Source organism: Venturia canescens, chromosome 4, assembly GCF_019457755.1.
Source record: "Venturia canescens isolate UGA chromosome 4, ASM1945775v1, whole genome shotgun sequence".
NCBI lineage: Eukaryota > Metazoa > Arthropoda > Insecta > Hymenoptera > Ichneumonidae > Venturia > Venturia canescens.
The window spans coordinates 10330747-10351736 of NC_057424.1; the positions used below are offsets into that span (position 1 = coordinate 10330747).

The window sequence follows — 20990 nt, forward strand, 5'->3', positions numbered from 1 at the left end:
TTTCCATTTTTTCAAGCTGAACCTCATTCTTTTTATTTTCTATTCGACCGATGGATATCATCAGATCCTTCATGCAGTAACTCTCCAGTGGCATCTGAAAATGTGAATCTGACAATAATTTTTAACTTTGTTTAGGGAGTGTGCGTACTTGAATTGCATTTCATAATGTTTCAATTTTCGAATGGGCGATTAGATGATATTTTGTGAGAGTGGAATTCCAAATTATCCTGTTTCTTAGAAAACGTGGGTAAGATTTCCCTCCTCGAGTTTTTCTTCATCATATAATGATCACATACTTTTATTGTAACGTTCAAAAACGTTCAAGTGTAAAATTTTTTTTCTATAAAAGTTTTTTTTACATCATATACAATATATACATTTTTACATACGGTTGATAAAAAAATATAGATACATTCGACACAAACTAATTCGCGAAAATTTTCGAGATATTTATCAATAATCATGATTAGATGTAAAATTTATCGTGCGCGTAACACATATCGCAGTTCGTATAATCCGTGGTGAACAACTTTGCGGTATACATTCAAGTGAGTAAGTTATACTTCACTGTTGCGCATCAACAATAAGTCCTTTGTTCTATTATGTTACATAGATTGACAGCATTCGACGTTTCTAAGATTAATCGTTAGGAACGAGAGTTGCAGTGGGGCCCTCGATCGCATCCATTTCTTCGGGAATCACCATTTCCGAATTGTCGGATTCTTTGTGTATAGCTATGATGATTTTTTCACTGGAGGATTGACTATCGGAGGAGCCTTCTTGCGTTGAAGTTGCGGCTTCCTATAATAATTTATAAAAACGTTTTGACGCATTAGTAATTTTCAAGATTTCGACATCTAAGAAACCATTGAGTAGCGAAAAAATAGAAAAGTGTTGGTTCGAAAGACTTACCGTACTGCGAATTTTAGTGTGAGTTTTGATGTGTTTTGTAAGATGATCGGATCGCATGAATTTTTTCGTGCATTCAGGACACTGAAACCTCTTTTCTCCGGTGTGAGTTCTTCTGTGTCGCTGAAGTTCGTCCGATCTCGTGAATTTTTTGCCGCAAAATATCCAACTGCAAACGAAAGGTCGTTCTCCAGTGTGCCATCTAAGATGGGCTCTCAAGTGGCTCGTTTTTCCATAGACTTTGTTACATCCAGCGATGTGACAAACGTGTTGCCTCTTGCGGCTGAGATCGCGATTACGATCGCCTTCGCCGCAATTGGGACAGGTACAAGCGACGCGACGTCGATGTTGTTTACTCGTGTCAGGCTCGCCGCTAGCGCTCGGAGTTGAGGGAGATTGATGTTGATGCTGTTGAGGCGTTGGTGTACTACTCGATAATCCACCGTTCGATTGTATTGTTTGTAGAATTTGCCATTTTGGTGAATCTACGGAATCTATGTGGACGTTTGGCGAAGCGACGATTGGCGCTCCGGGTGTACTTGCGCTCGCTGCCGGCATTGTTTGGACTGCTGGCTGTAATGCACTCGCCGGTATCACTTGGACGTTACCCAAGCCTGGAATATTTTGTACGGGAATCGATTGGAGAAATCCGTTCGTTGTGTTCATCGCGTTCGCCGGTTGGAGCTGCATTATACCACCGTTTCCCACATTTATCCCTCTCATCATTCCACCCTGTTGAGCTGTTATGTTCGCCAATGCTGAAGCTGGTATGAGAGTCAGCTGTTGACCTTGAGCACCTGGAAGAGGTTTGAAATTGAAGAAAATCTTTTTCAAACGACAAATCTTGATTATAAAAACTTCAATTTTTAAAATTATTCCGACTTTTCATTGCTATTTACACGGGGACCCGATTTCCTACGAGAAAGGTTGAATACAATTTGTCAATTGGAACAAAGGTTTATTTACCTGTGATGGTGATGGGTTGTATCGTCTGCTGTTGCGACTGAGCAGCGGGTATGTGAATGACTTGACCACTGGCCAGTTGACTCGCGTCTATACTAGTAAGTTTTATGTCGCCTCCTTCCTCCGAAGGTCTAGTGAGAGCGGACAGGGTTTGAACGTCGATTTTCTGACCGTCTTTTGTGGTAAGAACGGCTCCGCCAGCGCCACCAGCTCCAACGGGTCTTCCGAGTGAACCAATGCCCACGACCTAATAAAATTACGGATTGCAGTAGTGATGATTGTGAAACAGGAATATTTCACATAGAAAAGTGTGTTCGTATCAGAACAACCCAGTATGTGAACAGCGAGTTACAGGGAGCAAATTCGTGGTGGTTATTGTTTTCACGAAATTTTCTTTTGTACCTGAACATTTCCACCAGGCCCAGCGACACTCGTTGTCCAAGTCGTGCTGGACGTTGGTGTCGAAGCAACAACCTGTTGGGCCTGAACTTGTTGCTGCTGCTGTTGTTGTTGTTGTTGCTGCTGTTGCTGCTGCTGTTGTATAACTTGTTGTACGACTTGTTGAACCTGTTGTTGTTGTTGTACCTGAGCATCAGTAACTTGTTGCTGCTGTTGTTGAACGACCTGTTGCTGTGATTGGTGCTGGGCGGCAACTTGCTGCACAACTTGTTGTTGCGCTTGTTGTTGGGCGACCTGTTGCGCAACGTGTTGCGCAACCTGTTGGCCCTGCAAACCTTGCAACTGCGGTAAATTGGCTATTTGTACCTGTTGTATTTGACCATTGGGAGTTATGATCTGAGCCATTTGTGGCATTTGCTGAAACAGTGGAGAAAATAAAGAAAGTTTATTACATTGTTGTTTCTTTGTGAATACAAAATTATTCATAGACGAATCGTTGCAGCCCTTACTTGTGTTATCTGCGGTATCATTTGTGTCGCACCCATATTAAAAACATTGGATAAGGCTTGAATGGGAAAGTGTACGGTTTGGTAAACGGTCTGACCGTTTCCAGCGTTCACCGGTACCTGAACCGGCACAGTTTGCTGCACATGTTGCATTGGAAATTGCAACGGCCTCACCTGTACACTCTGACCTGAAACATCGAGGGTAGCCTTGGAATCTGCCCGTTCGTTTTCGATTTCAGGCGTAAAAGAAGGCAGTGGTTAATCGGTGAAAGCGGTGGCATTAAAAGTTTTGCAGATTCTAAGTAGTTATTGTGCAATTTAATTTTCTCGAAATCTAATCGAAAAATACTACAATAGATTCGACGATTCAAGAAAACCGGCTCAATAGAGTTAAACCCAGTTTAAAAGAAGCGGAAAACTATTAAAATGGTTGTCATTTGGAGTGTTATTTGAGATTATTGAAAGATGTTCCTTAGGATATTATTTATAAATGTATAAATTCAACCGAAAGATTCCTCCGAAGATCCAGCGTCTCAATTGAATCTACGCCCATTGGAAGCGTAGGAATTAGAATCCAGAATAAGAACAACTCAATATTTAAAATAATTCATTTTTAAGCGCAAAATATCACACACCAAATTATTAGATTGCAAAACTAGCGAGTTATAGCACGATGAAAAATGCGTAACATTCACGAATGAATAATTGCGTGGAAGCGAGATTAATGGAAAAAGAAGTATGTAAAAACAGAAAACAATCAATTAATACCTGTTGGTAATTGAACCGTTTGGCCACCGATGCTTTGAATGATTGAAGTTGGAAATACATGTGGCGCTCTTATGAGACTGACCGGATGGGGTGTGATGATTGTTTGACCATTTGAAAGTTGAACTTGTTGACCACCCGCAGCAGTGAATTGCATCGCTGGTTGAGGTTGGTGCTGCGTACCGGTGGTTGACATCGCCGACGACGGTATAAAAAGGGCCTCCTGTCCATCGATATTAACTGTTTGCATTTGCGGTATGACACTGTAACTAAGCTGCTGTTGCTGCGGTTGTTGTTGCTGGGCTTGTTGCTGAACCTGTTGTTGTTGTTGATTCTGTTGCTGTTGTTGTTGCTGTTGCTGCTGCTGCTGTTGTTGTTGCTGCTGCTGCAGTACTGCCTGATTACTGATCAACTGGGCGCCCTGAAATTTTCATTTATTTTTCACTACTTTACTTCTACTATATTTATTCATACTTATTTCATGCCAAATATTGAAATGGGATACAGAAGTTGTTCACAACATATTGAGAATACCGCTCGAAGAATCTTTTTTCACTATAAATTGAGTTAATAAGTTTCAACTCGTTCAATTATCAGCTATGCAGATTTATTGTTCAAAATTTGATGTAAATCTAAATGTTTTACAACGGATAAAGGAATAATTTTTTTCACCTGCAGAAATTGTTGTTGTAACGCCTGAACGGAAATAGTCTGGGTTCTTTGTTGATCGTGTTGATGTTGTTGAGTTGCTTGGAGCGGCATAAAATTTTGTAATTGCTGAAGTGTGATAACTTGAGGTTGTTGATGTTGGTGAATTTGCTGTTGTTGAACATCGTGCTGATGTTGTTGATGCTGTTGTTGTTGTTGGGCCTGTTGTTGTTGCAATTGTTGCAACACATTGGCGCTCACAAAGCGAATTTGTGGTTGAGCTATTTGTTGTTGCTCCAGTTGTTGCTGTTGTTGTTCCTCTTGAACTTGAGACTGATTTTGTAATTGTTCGTGGGGATCCTCTATCTCTTGCTACAATTCAAACATTTCTTTTAGTCAATGGAACTTGTTGAATTTAATGAATAAATAAGTGAAAAGTGGCTATATGGAAAAAAAAAATATTAACTAACGATTTCCTTCCAATTTTCTATTTAATTGAACTTAGTTTATGCACAGTAAGTACCTGACTCCCGTGTCGTTAAGTAGAAAAATTGCTTAAAAACTCAAAATTGAGTATGCGATCGCACCTTAATATTTACAATAACTAGCATCTACAGACGATTATTTTTCTAACTCATTAAAATCAGTGTTGAAAATCATCTTTATTAAATACAAAATAAAAGTAACAAAAGAAAAGAAAAACTGAATGTTTTTCAACCATAAAAGTCATGTAAGTAAAATTCGACGTCGACAGTCGATGAGAATTGAGAATAGGATAGTTCCAATGTCACGTGGAAAAGAGATTTTCGCGCGTTAGAGAACAGAGGCCCAGCCTCGAGGACCCAAGAAGAGAACCGCCTCCTACGCCCCTGAGAGCCGAGCCCCACCCGCGGAGTTTTCGCCGTGAGCCCATGAGATGGCGTGTGAGTATAAATAGATTGGAAAGTTAAAAGCCAGAAGGGAGTGGGAAAATACAATTAGAAGGGTAAATTGAGAAAAGCTACGCCTTTATGTTAAAAAAGTGTTGAAACGAAAGGGGAACATATATTTGTATATAAATACATGCATTTGAAGTCTATAGGTTAGAGTTTAGAGAGGATGCGCGGACAGTCTCGTGAGCGCGTAACAGGCCATGGGGCGAACTCTGAAGCGGAGAGAAAGAGCGAGAGAATGTACAAACGCGATAGAACGACATCGCCACACCCGCCCACTCGTGTGGCTCACGCGGCCTCCTCGAGCCCGATATAACCGCGCGTCGGGTTTCTCTTTCTCGCTCACGAGCACACATACACACAGGGTCGTATCCCTTGGTTCAGCCTCCACCCACTTTGATGCTTCGGAGACTCCACCTAACGCGAGCACGTTGTAACCGTACAAACACGTGCTTACTATCCTATCTCTCTTTTTCCACGATTTCTGTATCCCCCTCTGGAATCTTACCCTTTAGCACACCTTGTCAGGATTCCTCCTTGTGCTGGAAACACGAGAAACATGCTTCCCCTCCTATTTTTCAACGCAAATTGTGTGGCTTGGCGCGTTTTGTGTGTGAACTTAAGCTAAAACTTCTCTGAGCTCGTCTCTGAGATTTTAGTGATTCTCGGAGCGCCGCGAAACAACGTTGAACGCAAAAATGCGGTTCACGCTTCCGGTGGTTGCTTTGGACTCATAAAAATACAATTTTTACTGTACCTTGGGTTCTTGGAGGATCTTCGTATCAGCCATAGCCCAGAGCTGATTCGCCTACGCTTTTTTCCTAGTGCGATCGAGAGCTCTCCTCCGTTTCACTCGCTCGTCGTGTGGTCCCTGAAATAACAACTCTCTCCCCCGCTCGTCTCGTCCGACAGGCGTAACTTTACGCTACCCGAATATTTTCAGTAAAAAAAAACAATTCGTTTCTATCTTTTTATACTCCGTTATTTGTTACCACTTCACGTTTTGTTGGCAACGGCAATGTCCAAACGGCCTCGTAACATCGTTCAAGCGGGACCGTTTACACTCCGTCGTATCGTATATATCTGTATATATTCCACCAAGCGGTTTACTGTACGCGTCTTTCCCGAAGAACGTCTCGAAACATTCGCTCTTCGTCGGAGACGAGAAACGATGGAAACAAGGACGCGCGGGCGCGAGAGAGAGTTGGCTTTGCACGCAGCCGAGCGTGTTTTCACTGTATGTGTACTCGAAAAGTATACATACGTGCAATGTACACGTACATATATTTGGATTCACGATTTGTGGTGTGTAGTATATATGATAGGAGATCTCACGCCCGCGCACTGAGGTTTCACGTGTTATATACGTTTTTATTCGATGGTATACGACGGCTTTTATTCACGTCCACAGTCCTTTCGTTTTTCGATCGATGCGGTATATATGTGCATATTATATATGTGTGCGAGCGTATACATTGACTTCAAGTTTATCGTATAAATTGTATGCTTGATCGTTACGAATATTCACTTAAATTTGATCTGGCGCACACGTTGAATAAACACGCACACCGCACTTTCGTTCTCTTTATTTCTCTCTCACGTTTAGAGAAACACGCTGCAGTGTCTTCTCCCACTCCAGTGCTTTCGTCAGCAGTAAAGACAGTTCAGAGCGTTGCTCGAGTATGCTGGTACAATAACTACAAAAATGCTTCTCAGTAAAGTGAACTTTTTTTAATTTTCGTTTCTGTCTTGTAAGATTCCCTCCTTATTTTATTTCCGTGTGTGTACGTTTGAATAATAACAAAGGAAAAAAGGAGTGCGGTGAGTTGGCCGTGATAAAAGAGAGCCGGGGCCGATAGAAGTTTGGTAGGAAGATCGCGGCGAAAGCGCAAACACACGCCCAGTTGGGCGAAAGAAGCGACGAACGGGGCGCGCGCGGGGCGAGAACGCGAGGAAGATAGCGCGCGGAAGAGGCGAGATTTCCCACCGTGTGTCAAAATTCCACTCGAACCGTAGATAGGCGTCCGCGAGGCGTATACACGGATATCGCGCACTCTTCGGGGGCTCTCAAGGTCCGCCTGTAATGCCTTTTCGCTCTGTACCACCACACATATAACTCCACGTATATATATAGGCTCTTTCCTTTACAAGTATACGTATATACTGGTATATACACGGAACACGGCTGAATCGAGAGCTCGTAAAACGTACTTGTAGACTAGCTCGTAGCCAACTGATTGCTCGTAGTGGGGCGGTGCGCGCGACGCCACTGAACGCGTTCCCTTCTTCCCCAAACCCCCCTTTACCGATGCTCAACCTCGCGGAGGATAATCGTCAAGCTGCATGTCCTCTACCATTGGTCGCTCCCTGTTACCGCGGCCCGGCCTCGGTTTAGCAGGGGCGTACGCGGGGGCTGCTCTCGACCTAGCCGCCCACCCCGTTGAACGAGAGAACCCCCTAATCTACCCTTCTCCTACTTTCCTATATATTATATATAATATCTAACCTTTCTACGGCTATATACATATATATAAGTGATGTTTGATGCTACACTGTGGAGAAGCGATGCGCGTCCCTCGAAACAAAACACTGCTGGGTCTTGATATTTCCTCAATATCGTATTTTCGATTTCGAGCCCCTATGCGCGCTCCCCGCTGGATGTTTGATTCATCGGCCTAGCAGCAGATGCTGCTATAGCCGGCCGCCCAAACTCCACGAAAAAAAATATATATATAACTACCGTTGCTGCAGGCTTGGACGACTCGCTTTACCCAAAAAGGGGGGAGGAGCCGCTCGCCAACGCCCCTTCGAGGGTCGACTTTGTTTGAGGATTTTATGTGTGCGACCCGCCGCTTCGTACCATCTGTAGAACAGGCATTCTGTACACGAAATTTTCGCTGCAGGCTTCCGAAAAGTTTTAAAACTCGCTATTCACTTCTCGATTCTCAACGTTAGGACTTCAGCCCAAAATTCCAATATCAAGTTTTTCACAAATTTTCACGAATAACGAAACGACCGATGGATTTATTGATGATTTTTTTGTCACATCGACTTTTGGGACGCATCAAACTTAATCCGGAGAACGCTCGAATTCGAAAAGTACTTTTTACCCAAGATTTTGAAGACTTCCAAGGTCGATGTGCATTGGCGTGGAACACGCTTGACCAACACGGTCCTCCAAAGTGACCCGGAGCCTTTTTATTAGGATTGAAAATGTGGCCCACCGATAGTATACGAAATTTCGTATTCAAAATGAAAACTCTAGGAATTTTAACGGATACCCGAATTATTGTGCTTCACTATATCTTTATATTTACTGCCGGCTCGACTCGGTCGGTCAAAAAATTGTACCGGTAAAAATCTTCCCCACAACACACGAATTTCCGAAAGATATCAGCCACTTATCTTAAAACGTCAAAAAAATCAAAAACGTTCGACAAAAGTACGTGAAATGTTATTTCGTCTCCTGGAAAAAGGATTTGTGAGGGGATTTACATATTGTTGAATTCCGAAGCATTATTTTGTGTTTTAAATTCGACTACTCGTTGAAATGAATTAAACATTTTAAAACTGGAAGATTTGCAGCTTTTCATAGCGTGTTCGGAAAAAAATGATTTAATGACAATTCCATTTTTGTACAATTGTTACTGAGAAGTATATCGGCAGTACAAAAACTCCACTCTCCATTTCTTCACTCCATGTAACCCTCCTCTCGAATATTTCTTGCGGCCCTATTCTACCGTGTAACTGACAGCACTGTCAGTAAATACCGAAACACACCCAAATTTGCACTTGCTCTTTTTCTGATTACAGTATTTTTATTTAAAAAATAAGCACTCCAATGCACTGGTCAAACGTTTACAAATGTTCACTTCCATCGAAATCTTAATCATTCACGCAGCTAGTTTCGTACACGCAACATTCTCATTTTTTTAATTTTGACAATTTGTTTTTTTCAAGGGAAGTATATGTTGGGCGAAAAATACGAATGTTAACGTTAACGAAAAAAATTATAGTCATTCTGAAGGGAAGAGTCGTTCCGGACCAGAAAAACGGGGAGTAGAGTTGTTGTGCCTTGAGCCGAAAAATTCTACCAGCTTCTCAACGAGTAGATTTCCCCATTACATTCGTTTCAACCGAGTCGAGTCTAATAGTTCGAATCAAAATTGATACAATTTTGATATATTTTCTTAAGAGTATGGATCAGTCACACTTGAAATTTTCAAAAACGAAATTCTTCGACACAGTTTAACCGATTAAAAAAGGCTCTGTTAGCCCATGCAGGGCAGTGGCAAAAATGGGCTGACATTTTTATTATTTCGATCGGGCGAAGGGTGTGGCAAAATTTGCAGCTATCACTCTCGCATTCACAGTTACGATATACCGACTGATGCATGCTCTTAAATTCTTTTTTGGTCCGAAAGAAATGAGAAGTTGTCAAAAAATGTTCGAGCAGAAAAATATAATGGTTTCTGTCGATAAAACAGATCCTGAGATGGCCAAGCGTGTAATAACGCGAATGATACATATGAATATTCGAATATCTCTTCAAATCGTTTATTCATCCGACACGATTGATAGTTGAATAAATAAATTGTAAAATCGACGAGATGAATAATATTGAGATAGTTTGGTGAGACAGCGTACGATGAGATTATTTACACATTCAAATTGTCTATTCGTAGATTGAGATTTTATAAACGTCTTGTTTCTTTTGTTTTGTTATTCGTCGTTAAATCGTGCGTCCGGTGTGTGACCTCGTGTGTAGCTGGTAAAAATACGCAGAAAACGAGTATTTCGAAAAAACGCGTACAAATATTATCCCTGTGCAAACGCGGGTGGGTTTTGCGCCGTTGACTTATTCGCATGATTTTAAAAGTGACAGTCGCAGTACCAGACTCGTTCGAAAGTCAGGATGCTGATTAAAAAAAAAAAATCAATTAAATTAAGATCGAAATCAGATTCGGTGACACTGCCAGAGTGTCTTATCGTTTGCCATTTCGTGGCTTCGAAAATCCGACGATAATCGCGTCGATTTTGGAGGCTGCTTTCTTCTTCAAGCAATTCGCTACGTGGAAAGCGTCTATGCTTGTAACGAGTGACGAAATTCGCTCGTGAAAAAAAATTAATTAGTTCCTACAATGACAAATAGATCGTGTATCGAGGGGGTGAATTAGCTAAAAGGGGCGAGGATGCATTTGCGAAGAACGATCTGTCATCATGACTTGCTTCGCGAGGACTCTTCTTTTTTCATAAATCGTATGATTTTTTTTGTGCTTTTTAAAGTCCACCACCGGATCTGTCGACGCTGATGTGTTTCTTAAGCACGTCTTTCTCGTGTTGAGCCTCCTCCATTTCCGCCATTCGAGCAAATCGCGAATATGCTACGTGGCCAGATTTTATTGCGGACATCATCTGAAAAGGCAAATAAAAATATAAAAATTAGGTTTTTGTATGAATACGTTTTGAAATTTTCGTAAACAGATTTCACCACCTCTCAATGTTACACATTGTTACCAATGTTACATTTTACAGTAGTATCGACTAGTTGGAAATATTATCAAATCAAAGACACTTATGCACGTGTGAAATAATTTTTCAACAGCTCGAGCTTTGAATATTTATTTTTTTACTGACGTCAACAGTTTTCCACATTTTTCGTCTATTATTGAAAACTTTAAAGCTGTTGAAATTTCATCTTTCACGCGTGCTCAAGAGAGCGAAGTTTCTTGAGACGAAGATCGTCTCAGTAAAACGAGATTATTGGAGAAAATGTTGAGCTTTTTTTCTACGGTATTAGCAATTGACATGCCAAGTGCAAGTTCACTGGGCACCATCGAAAAGAGCCAAGGATCGATGGTTTGGTCTACGAGAAATGTTAACGTGTAAAAATATTTTTTTTCCCCGAGCACTGTCGAATGGCCGGTTCTCGGATGTAACATGCGAAATCCGAAGATGATAACCTGCTTACAGGGTTTAAATCGAGCTATGGATGAAATAGCTTTCGTCACTACTGCAATAACGGTGTTCGTGCTGTTACCAAAGAAAAGCGTAGCGTCATCGAATATGCATTGAGACAGAAAGCAGTAATTCTGTGTAGCAAATTTCTGCGTATTCTGTGCATACTTCGTGCCACGTATTAGCGAAAATTAATAAACGCACAATATAAATCGAGCACGAGAGACTCTCTGGCAAAATAATATCAGTATAAGATGCAGTTTTAAAAACGAAACGAAAAATAAAACAGAATCAAAGTGGTGGTCGGTTCAGCAAACAAACTCTTGAAACTTGGCTATAATGTTTGTCCGACAGACCTGAAGATATTCGTCCAGTTCGACCTGACCGTTCATATTAGTGTCGATTTCACGAAGAATTTCGTGAAGTTCCTCACCCGGAACATCCTTGTCACCGAAGAGCTATTTTCGAAAATCAGAAAAAATGAAATTCGATTAATATTGAAACGATTGAATTACCTGCAAATAATCTGGGAGCTCCATCTGTCCGTTGTAGCTTAGATCGATTTCGTTCAGTAAGCAGTGCAACTCGTTCTCGTTCAGTTTTATACCGAGAGCCTGAATAATCATTGACGAGAAATAAAAACAAAAAAAATACGAGACAAGAATAAGGTCCATTAATTGTCAAGTCGCTGTCGTTGAATGTTATGCTCGGTCTAATCAGTTGTAGATATTATAAGTGGAATATTTTAGCTCGGATATTTAGATCGGTAATTATATAATTCTGTCTTTTTCAATGATGTCAATATAGTTTGTAATATAATTCATGTTTGTCGATTTAGAAAAAAAATGTTTGAACATTCGAAGCAAATGGAACGAGTCCAAACCTTGAGTCCTCGTCGTATGTCGTTGATCGAAACGTATCCCTTGCGATCTTTGTCGATAATCGTGAAACGCTTGATGTAAAGCTGTATTTCATCCTTGGTAAGATTGATCGGAATTTTGTCGCGTGACGCGCGGTTCACCATCTGTCCCATCTCGTTGGCTAAAAATTCACTGGCCATTTTGTGCTGTTTCGCTTTCTCGTCGGCCGACCAGTGAAGCTCTTCGGCCATGATATCGATTATACCAGGAAGAGCCTCGTTAGCGGCTTGAACGTTGAGGAAAGCGAGCCTCAAACGGCGGGCGATCATATCGATAGCCGTTCTCGCATATTCACGGCATCCGTAACGAATCTGAAATTCACATGGACATTAGAGAAGATCTCGTGGCTGTAAGCATCAAAATTCAGTCTTTAATAAGACTCGACGGAACATTGGAACACTCCTGTAACAAAATACTCAGAAAAAAGTAAATTTTCAAAACCTCTGCATCGATGTACGGGAACTCGGGATGCACTTTTTTTCCAATTATCGGCCACCTTTTGCCAGTGAGTGATGCCATTTTTGCAACAGCGAAGGCACGATCCCCGTAGCTTTTCGCTAGATGCTGAGCAACTTCGCACTCCAATCCAAAATCTTGTACCAAACGAATGTACATCGTTGGGCTCCAGCCATGAGCTCCTTCCAAGAGCATACCGTCGGTCTGACAAAGTGATGTAGGCTCGAGTCCACAAGCTATCGAAGAAAATGAAAATTTAATGAGCCGTATCGTTTCTAGTGGTTTATTTACAATAAAAAATCTTGCATCGATGCCTACAAATCCGAGGAAATCCAACGCTTTGAATAAAATTGTTCCAACTCAATTTTTTAATGAATCTACGAATAATTCTAAAAGATTGTGTCACCTTAATCGCTACAATCCCCTCACCAGGTTTTGACAATCGGAAAATATAAAAATATTCAGAGCGTGAAGAAAAATTACAAACCATTAATGGCTGCTTCAACAGCTTCTTCAGCCATGGCACGATAAGTCGTCCATTTGCCACCAGCAATGGTGACGAGATTCGTAGGGCTAACGTGAACGATGTGATTGCGAGCGAGCGATTGGGTGTTCGGTTTGTTGGGATCGGATACGAGTGGTCGAATACCGCTCCAAGCGGACAGGACATCGCCGCGACGCACCTCAACGTCGGGATTGAGATAATTTTTGACTTCCTGAAGGATGAACATGATTTCGTCCTCGGTAGGCCTTGGATTGTGGGTCACCTGACACGGCAAGTCCGTCGTACCGGCGATCGTTTGTTTTTGCCAGGGTAAAAAGAAGATTACACGACCATCGCTGGTCGCTGGATCAAGAAGACCCATTTGATCCGGACTGTAATAGCCTGGTAAAACGATGTGTACTCCCGACGAAGGGCAACATATTTCTTGGACATTTTGATCGTCCATTTTGCGAATGCTGTCGGTGAATGGACCCGTAGCGTTGATTATTGCTTTCGCCTTGACGTCCCACTCCTCGCCCGTAAGCTCATCGCGTAAATGAGCACCGGTAAGAACGCGTTTTCCATCCTTCAAATAAGCAACTCATTCAAACAACATTCTATCGATTTATAGCTTGTCTAAAATTCATGGGTATTTATACAAATTCGACTTAACGACAGGCTCTACCAACTCTGTAATCTTTCAGTAAATTGAATTGTAAACGAAAAGACCCAAGAATTTGTAATTCAATTTGCAAATGAGAAAATTTCCATTATTTGGGAATATAAATTTTTATACCAAACGTACTTTGTCAAGACCTTTGAGGAGATTAACAACGGTCACGTGATTTGCCACCGTTGCACCTAGTCGCGAGGCTGTTAATGCTACTGCCAAATTCATTCTGGCATCGTCTTGCTGTCCTGCAAAGCGAATTCAAAACAAAGATCAGTTTTGCACTATTTTTAATTCGAATAATCTGGACAGTTTCAGGTTCTTGCTCGAAAAATTCAGGATTTAGATGAAAAATCACGAACGATTGGAACAAACGAATTTGGCGAAACTCACCGTCGTAATATACAATAGCGCCAGTAAGTTTGTCGCCCTTGAGCATGGGGAAGAGTTCAAGTGCGTTTGATTTGCTGAGGTAGTACGACGACTTGACGGTTTTGCTGCCAGCTACAAGGTCGTACATCTTAATACCAAACCAGTAATAAGGTATTTGCCACCACCTGTAAAAAAACGATAATGAAAAATCTTCAATAATAATTTAAAATTGCCGAATAAAGCACAAAATCAAGAGATGAACATAAAATTAAAAAAAAAAAAGCAAAATATTCATTTCATATTTTCTAGCAGTTGCAGAAATTAAGATAAAAAAAATCTTTCCCTGGACGACAGAAAATTTTTGTTGCACTAAAAAAGACTGGAATCAACGATCATGCGTAACAGAAGGGGGCATAAAATTGTGGCTCTATTTCTTAGAAAGTGCAGCACAATTGTATTCAGGACATCAAGGTGCAGATGAATTATGGAGGAATCACGAAATAAAAATTGTACGTGCATTCAGCATGCTCGTTATTACAGATACGTACGTGTAAACAGGTAGCATAATGGGAAGCGGATGAGCCAGGTGAGGAGCACTGTGAAGCATCGAAGCTCTTTCGTGCAGTGCTTCTTTCACCATTTTATATTGCTCAACATCGAGTTGCATTATGGCTTTTTGAAGATATCTCACGCCTCCGTGAATCAGTTTTGTACTTCGTGACGATGTGCCCGATGCAAAATCGTCGCCTTCGATGAGCGCCGTCTTCAGGCCTGTTTCATAATTTCAACATTTCAATGAATATTAGAAATTGTAGAAGCAATTTCAATCTAGGTGCACATTGATTTTAACTAATTTTGGATTCTTGAAAAGGAAATTTGTTTACCCCTTGTGCAAGCATCCAAAGCGCATCCTGAGCCGGTAGCGCCACCTCCTATGATGAGAATATCATAATCCTGACTCTTGAGAGCTTTAACTTGATCCTCTCTCGAGGGTAGAGGTCGTTTAACTGGTTTGACGACTGCCTTATCAGCATATACCTGAAAAAACAAGAGGATTTTTGCTTCTTTTTCTTGTTACAGGGGGTGCAACTCAGATTTGTCATTCAACGCATCTGTCAATAAATTTCTCCATCATGAGATCCTTTGAATCGACACATCGGATGATAAGAAAAAAACTTTAATCACTCAGGGCTGATTTTTTTGCATATGTGAAACAGCTGAATTGAATTCTTACTAGGCATGAAAATCTGAATACATGGGTCTACCAGATCCAGTTTGTCGTTTAATTACAACGTCATTGACAAATAATAACTTACAGTCGAGTCCGAAAGCATAAGATAGGATGATATGGCACCAGCTCCGATAGCACTGGCTCCAGCAGCGAGATATCTGAGCGACGCCATCCTCAATCCTTGGTGATTAACAGTCGATCTTCTTTAAAAGCCTACAATGATATTGAAGATTATTGTAAGAGATTGTAACTATGTTGTTGAATATTAGAATCAAAATTGCAGAAATTAGAAAAAATAGTTCATAGTCATTGAATAAACAGGGAAAGCAGAATTTCATCTTTCTTTTTTTTTAGCCAAAGATGACAAAATTCAAAGACAAAAAATACATTTAGTTGACTATTTTGAACGTCATTTACTTAATTTTATCACATATTTTAAGACAGCTAAAAAAAATATTTCATACATTTTGAAACTCATAGAAATACTAACGGTTGATGAAAAAAAAACAATTTTTTTTCAAACGAGTAACGCAGCGAAATAGAATGAAATGACGGAGATAAACAGTGTGAGGATAATCTCACTATTTTTAGAGGTGAGAATATATAATCATTGTGGAGACTCTTAACAATGAGTAACGACATGATCAATGATGCAACATAGAATTACGACTGGTCTACGCATACTATATGTGTGCAATGATTAGAATGGTATTAGAGCCTTACAAGCTTGCACATACCAGGGACGTCAAATCTATTATACACACATTGTATAACTTGTTATGCGAAATAGTTTGCGAAACATTTGGGCACCTGCGAATGAACGAGTTGAAGAATAAATTTGTAGGGGTCATTTCACGTTTAATGAATTGTCATTTTGATTATAGAACTCAAAAAAATGTAATTCATTGAATAAGAACGCTGTTTTCTTGTTTTTTTTTTGCTTTTTTCCATCTATATTGTCCATGTGTTGAACCTTGAGGTTTCACGAGCTCTAGTCATCATCACTGTCCTCCCTCCACTTCACTGTTTCTGATCCTGTAACACCCCCTCGCGCCCCCTAACGTTCAGTATTACCCACACATTCTTTCCGAACCACTGTATCGCGTATCGCGTTGGCTCAAGGGCCGAGGGAAACTGTGGGATACCCGACCGATATGAGCAGCTGTATTTTTTACTGAGTCAGCTTATAATATATAGTCGGGAGCATCAAAAATTCAGAGAAACTGTTCCTTCGTACGTGATAGATGCGCGCGCCGGTGCTTGGCCCAACGGTCATCCATTCGAAAATTCGCATCGCCCGATGCTACTGGACTTCGCAGATTGCTGATGCCGTATAACGTAAGTTCACTCATCGCCATCGGTTGTTTTTTTTCCATAAAATTACTTCAAATGATTGGAGGGCAATAATTATGCTTTTATGGGCAAAGTTCGTATCAGGTCAACTTTAAGTAAATTGAGTCGAATCGAATGCAGTTGAACGGGTTAAATCTAATTAAGTTAAGAGGGTGAAACATGGTCAAGTTAAATAAGCTAAGGCACAAGCCCGGTTTATTCTCAGCGGCGAGATATATATAAACAACTCTTCACTCATGCGTCCGAGACCTACAGAGGACAATGGCCTCGATTCGGGATTTCTTGCACAATAGTCTTTTTTCAAACAGCCCGATGGGCTTTGCACGTACAACGTTCAATATTTTCCCCCGAAAATAACACTTTTGGAGCGGGCATCGTTGAAACGCTGCATTATTTCGTTTGGACCTATCTCGACTTCCATTTTTTAAAAACTTTTCTTCGAATTACTCGAAGACCTAAAAAATCAAAAAATTGGATATTCCCAAATTTTTAAACTAATTTCGGAATCCAGAGACACTGCGCTGCTCTCGCAAACACCGACTCTGCGTCTTCTTGAGCTGTCGTCAAATCATAATCGCTGTACCGATCTGGTGTTGAATATTTACAGTGACGATTTGAAGAAAAAAAATGATGTCTGCGGCCGAATTTCAAAGTTTTCGACATATTATTTACTCTCGTTAGTAACTCGAATTTCTTACTGGGCACAAAAATTCGTTCCGAAAATACCGAAATACGAGCCAAGTAATGCGAGAAAACTCATTAAAAAGTATCGCAATCTGTTATTTTCCACAACGGATATAGTTTCCCTCGTCCCAAACAAGATAATACGAAAAAAATCCATTTTTTCTCCTAGTACACACGAGTTGATAAGATAGAAGCAGGGAAGTTTTTTAAAAACTGTGAAAATAACTTCGGAAAAGTGAAAGAAAAACCGAAAACGAGTAATTTCGCATTATGTGTTTTGATATGATAAAAGTTAAAGAATCCACGCTCTTCATTTTTTGCTCAATTGCATTCCACTTATTTAGTGGTATAAAGGAAATGGCTGAAAAAAGTGAGACAAAATGTGGGAATCATGAGCTCTAAATAAAAAATTCCATGCATTACTCAGCATTGATAAAAATTCTTCGGTGAAGTGAATGGTCGTTTGATTCCCGCCGAGATTTCAAACCGCAAAGCGATTTGTACTCGATATCGTACGAGATACGAGTACGCGTGACAAAATACGTGACCACGAGTATACGCGATGAGTGTCTGATACGCGGTCTGGGGAAGACCTTGGCAGCGACAACATCGAGCACGTGGAATTACGTAAGCCGATGCTCTCCCGGAACGTATGACTATCCCGGTGCCAAGTCTGCCAATTTAGCTTGCAGTTTCACTAACACGTGTCACATTTCGCCAAGAAAAAATTGAACTTATCGGCCACCAATTCCATTTTTATTTGCGAAAATTCCTTTCCAAAATCCCGTTCGATATTCTTGAATAATTGAATTTTAGAAAAGTGAAAAATACCAAAAATTCGAATAAAGATCTTTCGATTTTTTGTTTTTTATGTTTGACGTTCGACAGTATCGAAACGAATTAACATAAACGTAATTTAATGACGAAATTGACCACCATCCACGACCGTTCTAACCTTCAACACATCGCGGCATGTGAATGCAAAACGAGTTTTTTAATCGTTCTTAGTGCTTCAATTTTGTCCGATGTTCTCGTATTACGATACGAATTAGACATGTTCAGAGTTTCTACATCGTACGTTACAACAAAAAGGACCCAAGTCGTTTTCAAAAATAGAGATAACCTTGAAATCCCACAAGCGCTCAAATCTGCCAAGACATTATATTCCCGCCACTAGAGATTGTTGTCTGATTTATGCTAGAACCTCGAACTACGGTGCTTCGAGTTTATAGAGCTCTCGCGAAGCCCCAAGGATTCAAATTTTTCAAAATGGCTCATGTAAAATTATTGAAGTTCTAGACACCATTGCACTTTGCGAATAAACAAGATTCGGAGGAAATGATGGAAAATGGTGGGAAAAATCGAGAATGAAAACATTTTTTGTTCGAGGCTGCACAAAAGACAGCGACACCCTGTATTTTCGTCCCAGATTTGCTACAAGAGCAAACTTTTTGCTTCACATTCCAATGGTATTTATAAACTGCGTGAAAAGTTTCAAGTGAGGTAGTAATTTAGTATTTTGTAGTTTGCCAGACTCGGGAGAACTTGTTTCGTCGGGGTTTGCAATATAATGTGTATACACATTAGCTCACGCGACCACATTTATTATTCGAACTCATGTTTATATATAGATATACGTATTTTAACACGCGTAGAGACAATTCGAAATCGTCGCGTGTGACGCAACATTGGAGGGTTTAAAATAAGAAACAAGCCCGTGCGCCAAATGCCTTCAAATGTCACTCACACATCGGAAACGAGATCTCGTGATTCGTCGACATTAATTTAGGATATGCCCAGATGGTCGGAGTATCGAGTATATTGCAGCATATTCGGAGGTATTGCAATTAAGGATTTCCCGGATCTGACATAACCTCAAAAAGGGCAGATTTGTATACTGCATCGATTGTGGTCGGATTAACTCAGTTTTTATTCACCGAAGGTTCAATCGTTCTTCTCTAGCAATCGATAAATTTTTTGAACGCGAGGTGCAAATTTGAATATGGGTTGTCGACAACTGTTCAACCTTTTTTTTAAGAAAATCAACATTTTGAACAAAAAATTCCGATGGATTCGTAAAATGGTGGAATCTACATGTGTACAGACCATTGTCAATCTGTAATTTGTGAACGAAGTGTCTTGAGAAGATAGAGCCAAAAGGGCCGGGATTGAAAATTTTCGAAATATATAGTTGCACCGTTGGAACATGATCGGGAATTTCATTGATTTTTTTTTCGTTGAGTTTAATGATTCCAATAGTGTAGTAGATTTCCCAAGAAGCGTCAAATCTCGAAGGATGGAAAAAATGTCACGATAAATCCGTGCACCCACACTCACACACGAGAGCTCGATGTCATCGAGAGACTCGGCAACACTTGTTATTATGCAGGTACGATGCGTGCACGTCTCGTGATAGTAGAGAAAAAAGATGGAGGGAAAGTAAGAAGAAATCGTCGAAAGATTTACGAAGATTGAGAGTGATGACAACGAGCTTTATTCTCCGACAACTTTTTTCATACTTTTCATTCAATTTTCACCTCTAATCGTTGCCGATATAAAACCGCGCAACGATAAAACGAGAGCGAAACTGAGAAATCACGTTTACGAACACACCCCCGAGTTTGTAATCATTCGGTAATAATCACGTATATACACATCGCCCCGCGTGGTTCGTACATTAGTTAGAAGATCTAAATAGTGCACATATTCACCGATAATGTTACAATCGCATGCACAAGTTTATCGTTTTTTTTCTTTCTTTTTTCAAATGACTATTGCTGCGCTAGTGTTTTTACCGGACAGCCCGTGGTGCTCGGACGATGCGATGGCAGCCAGGCAACGGGAAAGACACATAACACACTGCCGAACTGTCGACACGACTGTCGTACACGCAGAGCGACAGGCGTTTGCGCGAATAAAAAAACTCCTCAAGGCGGCTCACCCGAGTCACCGGGTGAAGCAGTGCCTCTACAAACCTCGTAGTGGGAGGGCACCGTGCTAGCACAGAACGCGTACAGTAAAAAACACAAGAGCTTTTGTCTGCACGGAGGGAAAAAGGGGAAAAAGGCATCAACCGACACGACTGTCGCGCCAATTTTTTTATTCTTCGTGGTCCATCCAAGAAATGGAACTCAAGTGCAAAAGCTATTAAGTTGAAGGTCGTTCAACGTGCTCGGCAAAAAATAGTTAAACGCGACTAGACAACGATGTATTGTTGACAGAAACATTCGTTGGGGACACCGCATTTGTCTGATATTTGAACAAACCAAAATCGGAATAGCTCAGCTGATTTTTTACTTATCATACTTGCGGTTTTTCAAATTTATGTGCCATTTTTATTTGCACCAAGTTCGGATAAAAGCGAGGGTTCGAGAGAAGCTTTGTCTTTTATTAGAAATATCGAAGCTCAAAAAATATAGAATCGAGGCATTATGTAAATTCTCGGGAATTTCGTTCTTCTGGCACATGCATTTGGATCGTTGGGTGCTCCTCTCTACCTCTTTTGAGACAACAATGAGCGAAGTTTACCCTAACGAATGACATACTTGCATTTCCATGTGTTTGGGCTTCGGTATCGTGACGCTCGATCCGAGAAAAATGTTGACCAGCACCAATAAAGACGGTTATTCCCAAAAGTTATTCGAAACCTGCTAGAGAAAAAAAAAATCCAGAAGGCCTCGTCGCTGCTAATCATATCAGTCGTCGTGACGCTGTCGATTTCGATTGCCTCCATAAGCTTC

General features: G+C 40.7%; 2 protein-coding genes across 4 annotated transcripts; both read right to left on the reverse strand.

Moving 5' to 3' along the window:
* Nucleotides 1-282: 282 nt before the first annotated feature.
* Nucleotides 283-8584, reverse strand: LOC122409384 (transcription factor Sp4-like). Of its 2 annotated transcripts, none has more exons than XM_043416896.1 (8): nucleotides 5880-8584; nucleotides 4215-4562; nucleotides 3546-3963; nucleotides 2781-2965; nucleotides 2275-2688; nucleotides 1876-2119; nucleotides 913-1706; nucleotides 283-801 (listed from the first exon to the last, which is right to left on the reverse strand). In XM_043416896.1, exons 1-8 carry the CDS (start codon nucleotides 5910-5912, stop codon nucleotides 640-642), a joined length of 2598 nt encoding a protein of 865 aa, XP_043272831.1. In that variant the 5' UTR covers nucleotides 5913-8584; the 3' UTR covers nucleotides 283-639. The 2 variants fall into 2 exon arrangements, with proteins under 2 accessions (XP_043272831.1, XP_043272830.1); XM_043416895.1 differs by having other exon boundaries at nucleotides 2781-2992.
* Nucleotides 8585-8721: 137 nt separating this feature from the next.
* Nucleotides 8722-20198, reverse strand: Gpo1 (glycerophosphate oxidase 1). 2 transcript variants are annotated; one of them, XM_043416902.1, is made up of 11 exons: nucleotides 20046-20198; nucleotides 15299-15426; nucleotides 14867-15020; nucleotides 14531-14753; nucleotides 14004-14167; nucleotides 13746-13858; nucleotides 12944-13526; nucleotides 12442-12692; nucleotides 11964-12311; nucleotides 11596-11694; nucleotides 8722-10537 (listed from the first exon to the last, which is right to left on the reverse strand). In XM_043416902.1, the coding sequence occupies exons 2-11, from the start codon at nucleotides 15383-15385 to the stop codon at nucleotides 10403-10405; spliced, it is 2157 nt and encodes a 718-aa protein (XP_043272837.1). In that variant the 5' UTR covers nucleotides 15386-15426; nucleotides 20046-20198; the 3' UTR covers nucleotides 8722-10402. The 2 variants fall into 2 exon arrangements, with proteins under 2 accessions (XP_043272837.1, XP_043272836.1); XM_043416901.1 differs by lacking the exon at nucleotides 11596-11694 and adding an exon at nucleotides 11437-11538 and having other exon boundaries at nucleotides 20046-20196.
* Nucleotides 20199-20990: the final 792 nt, after the last annotated feature.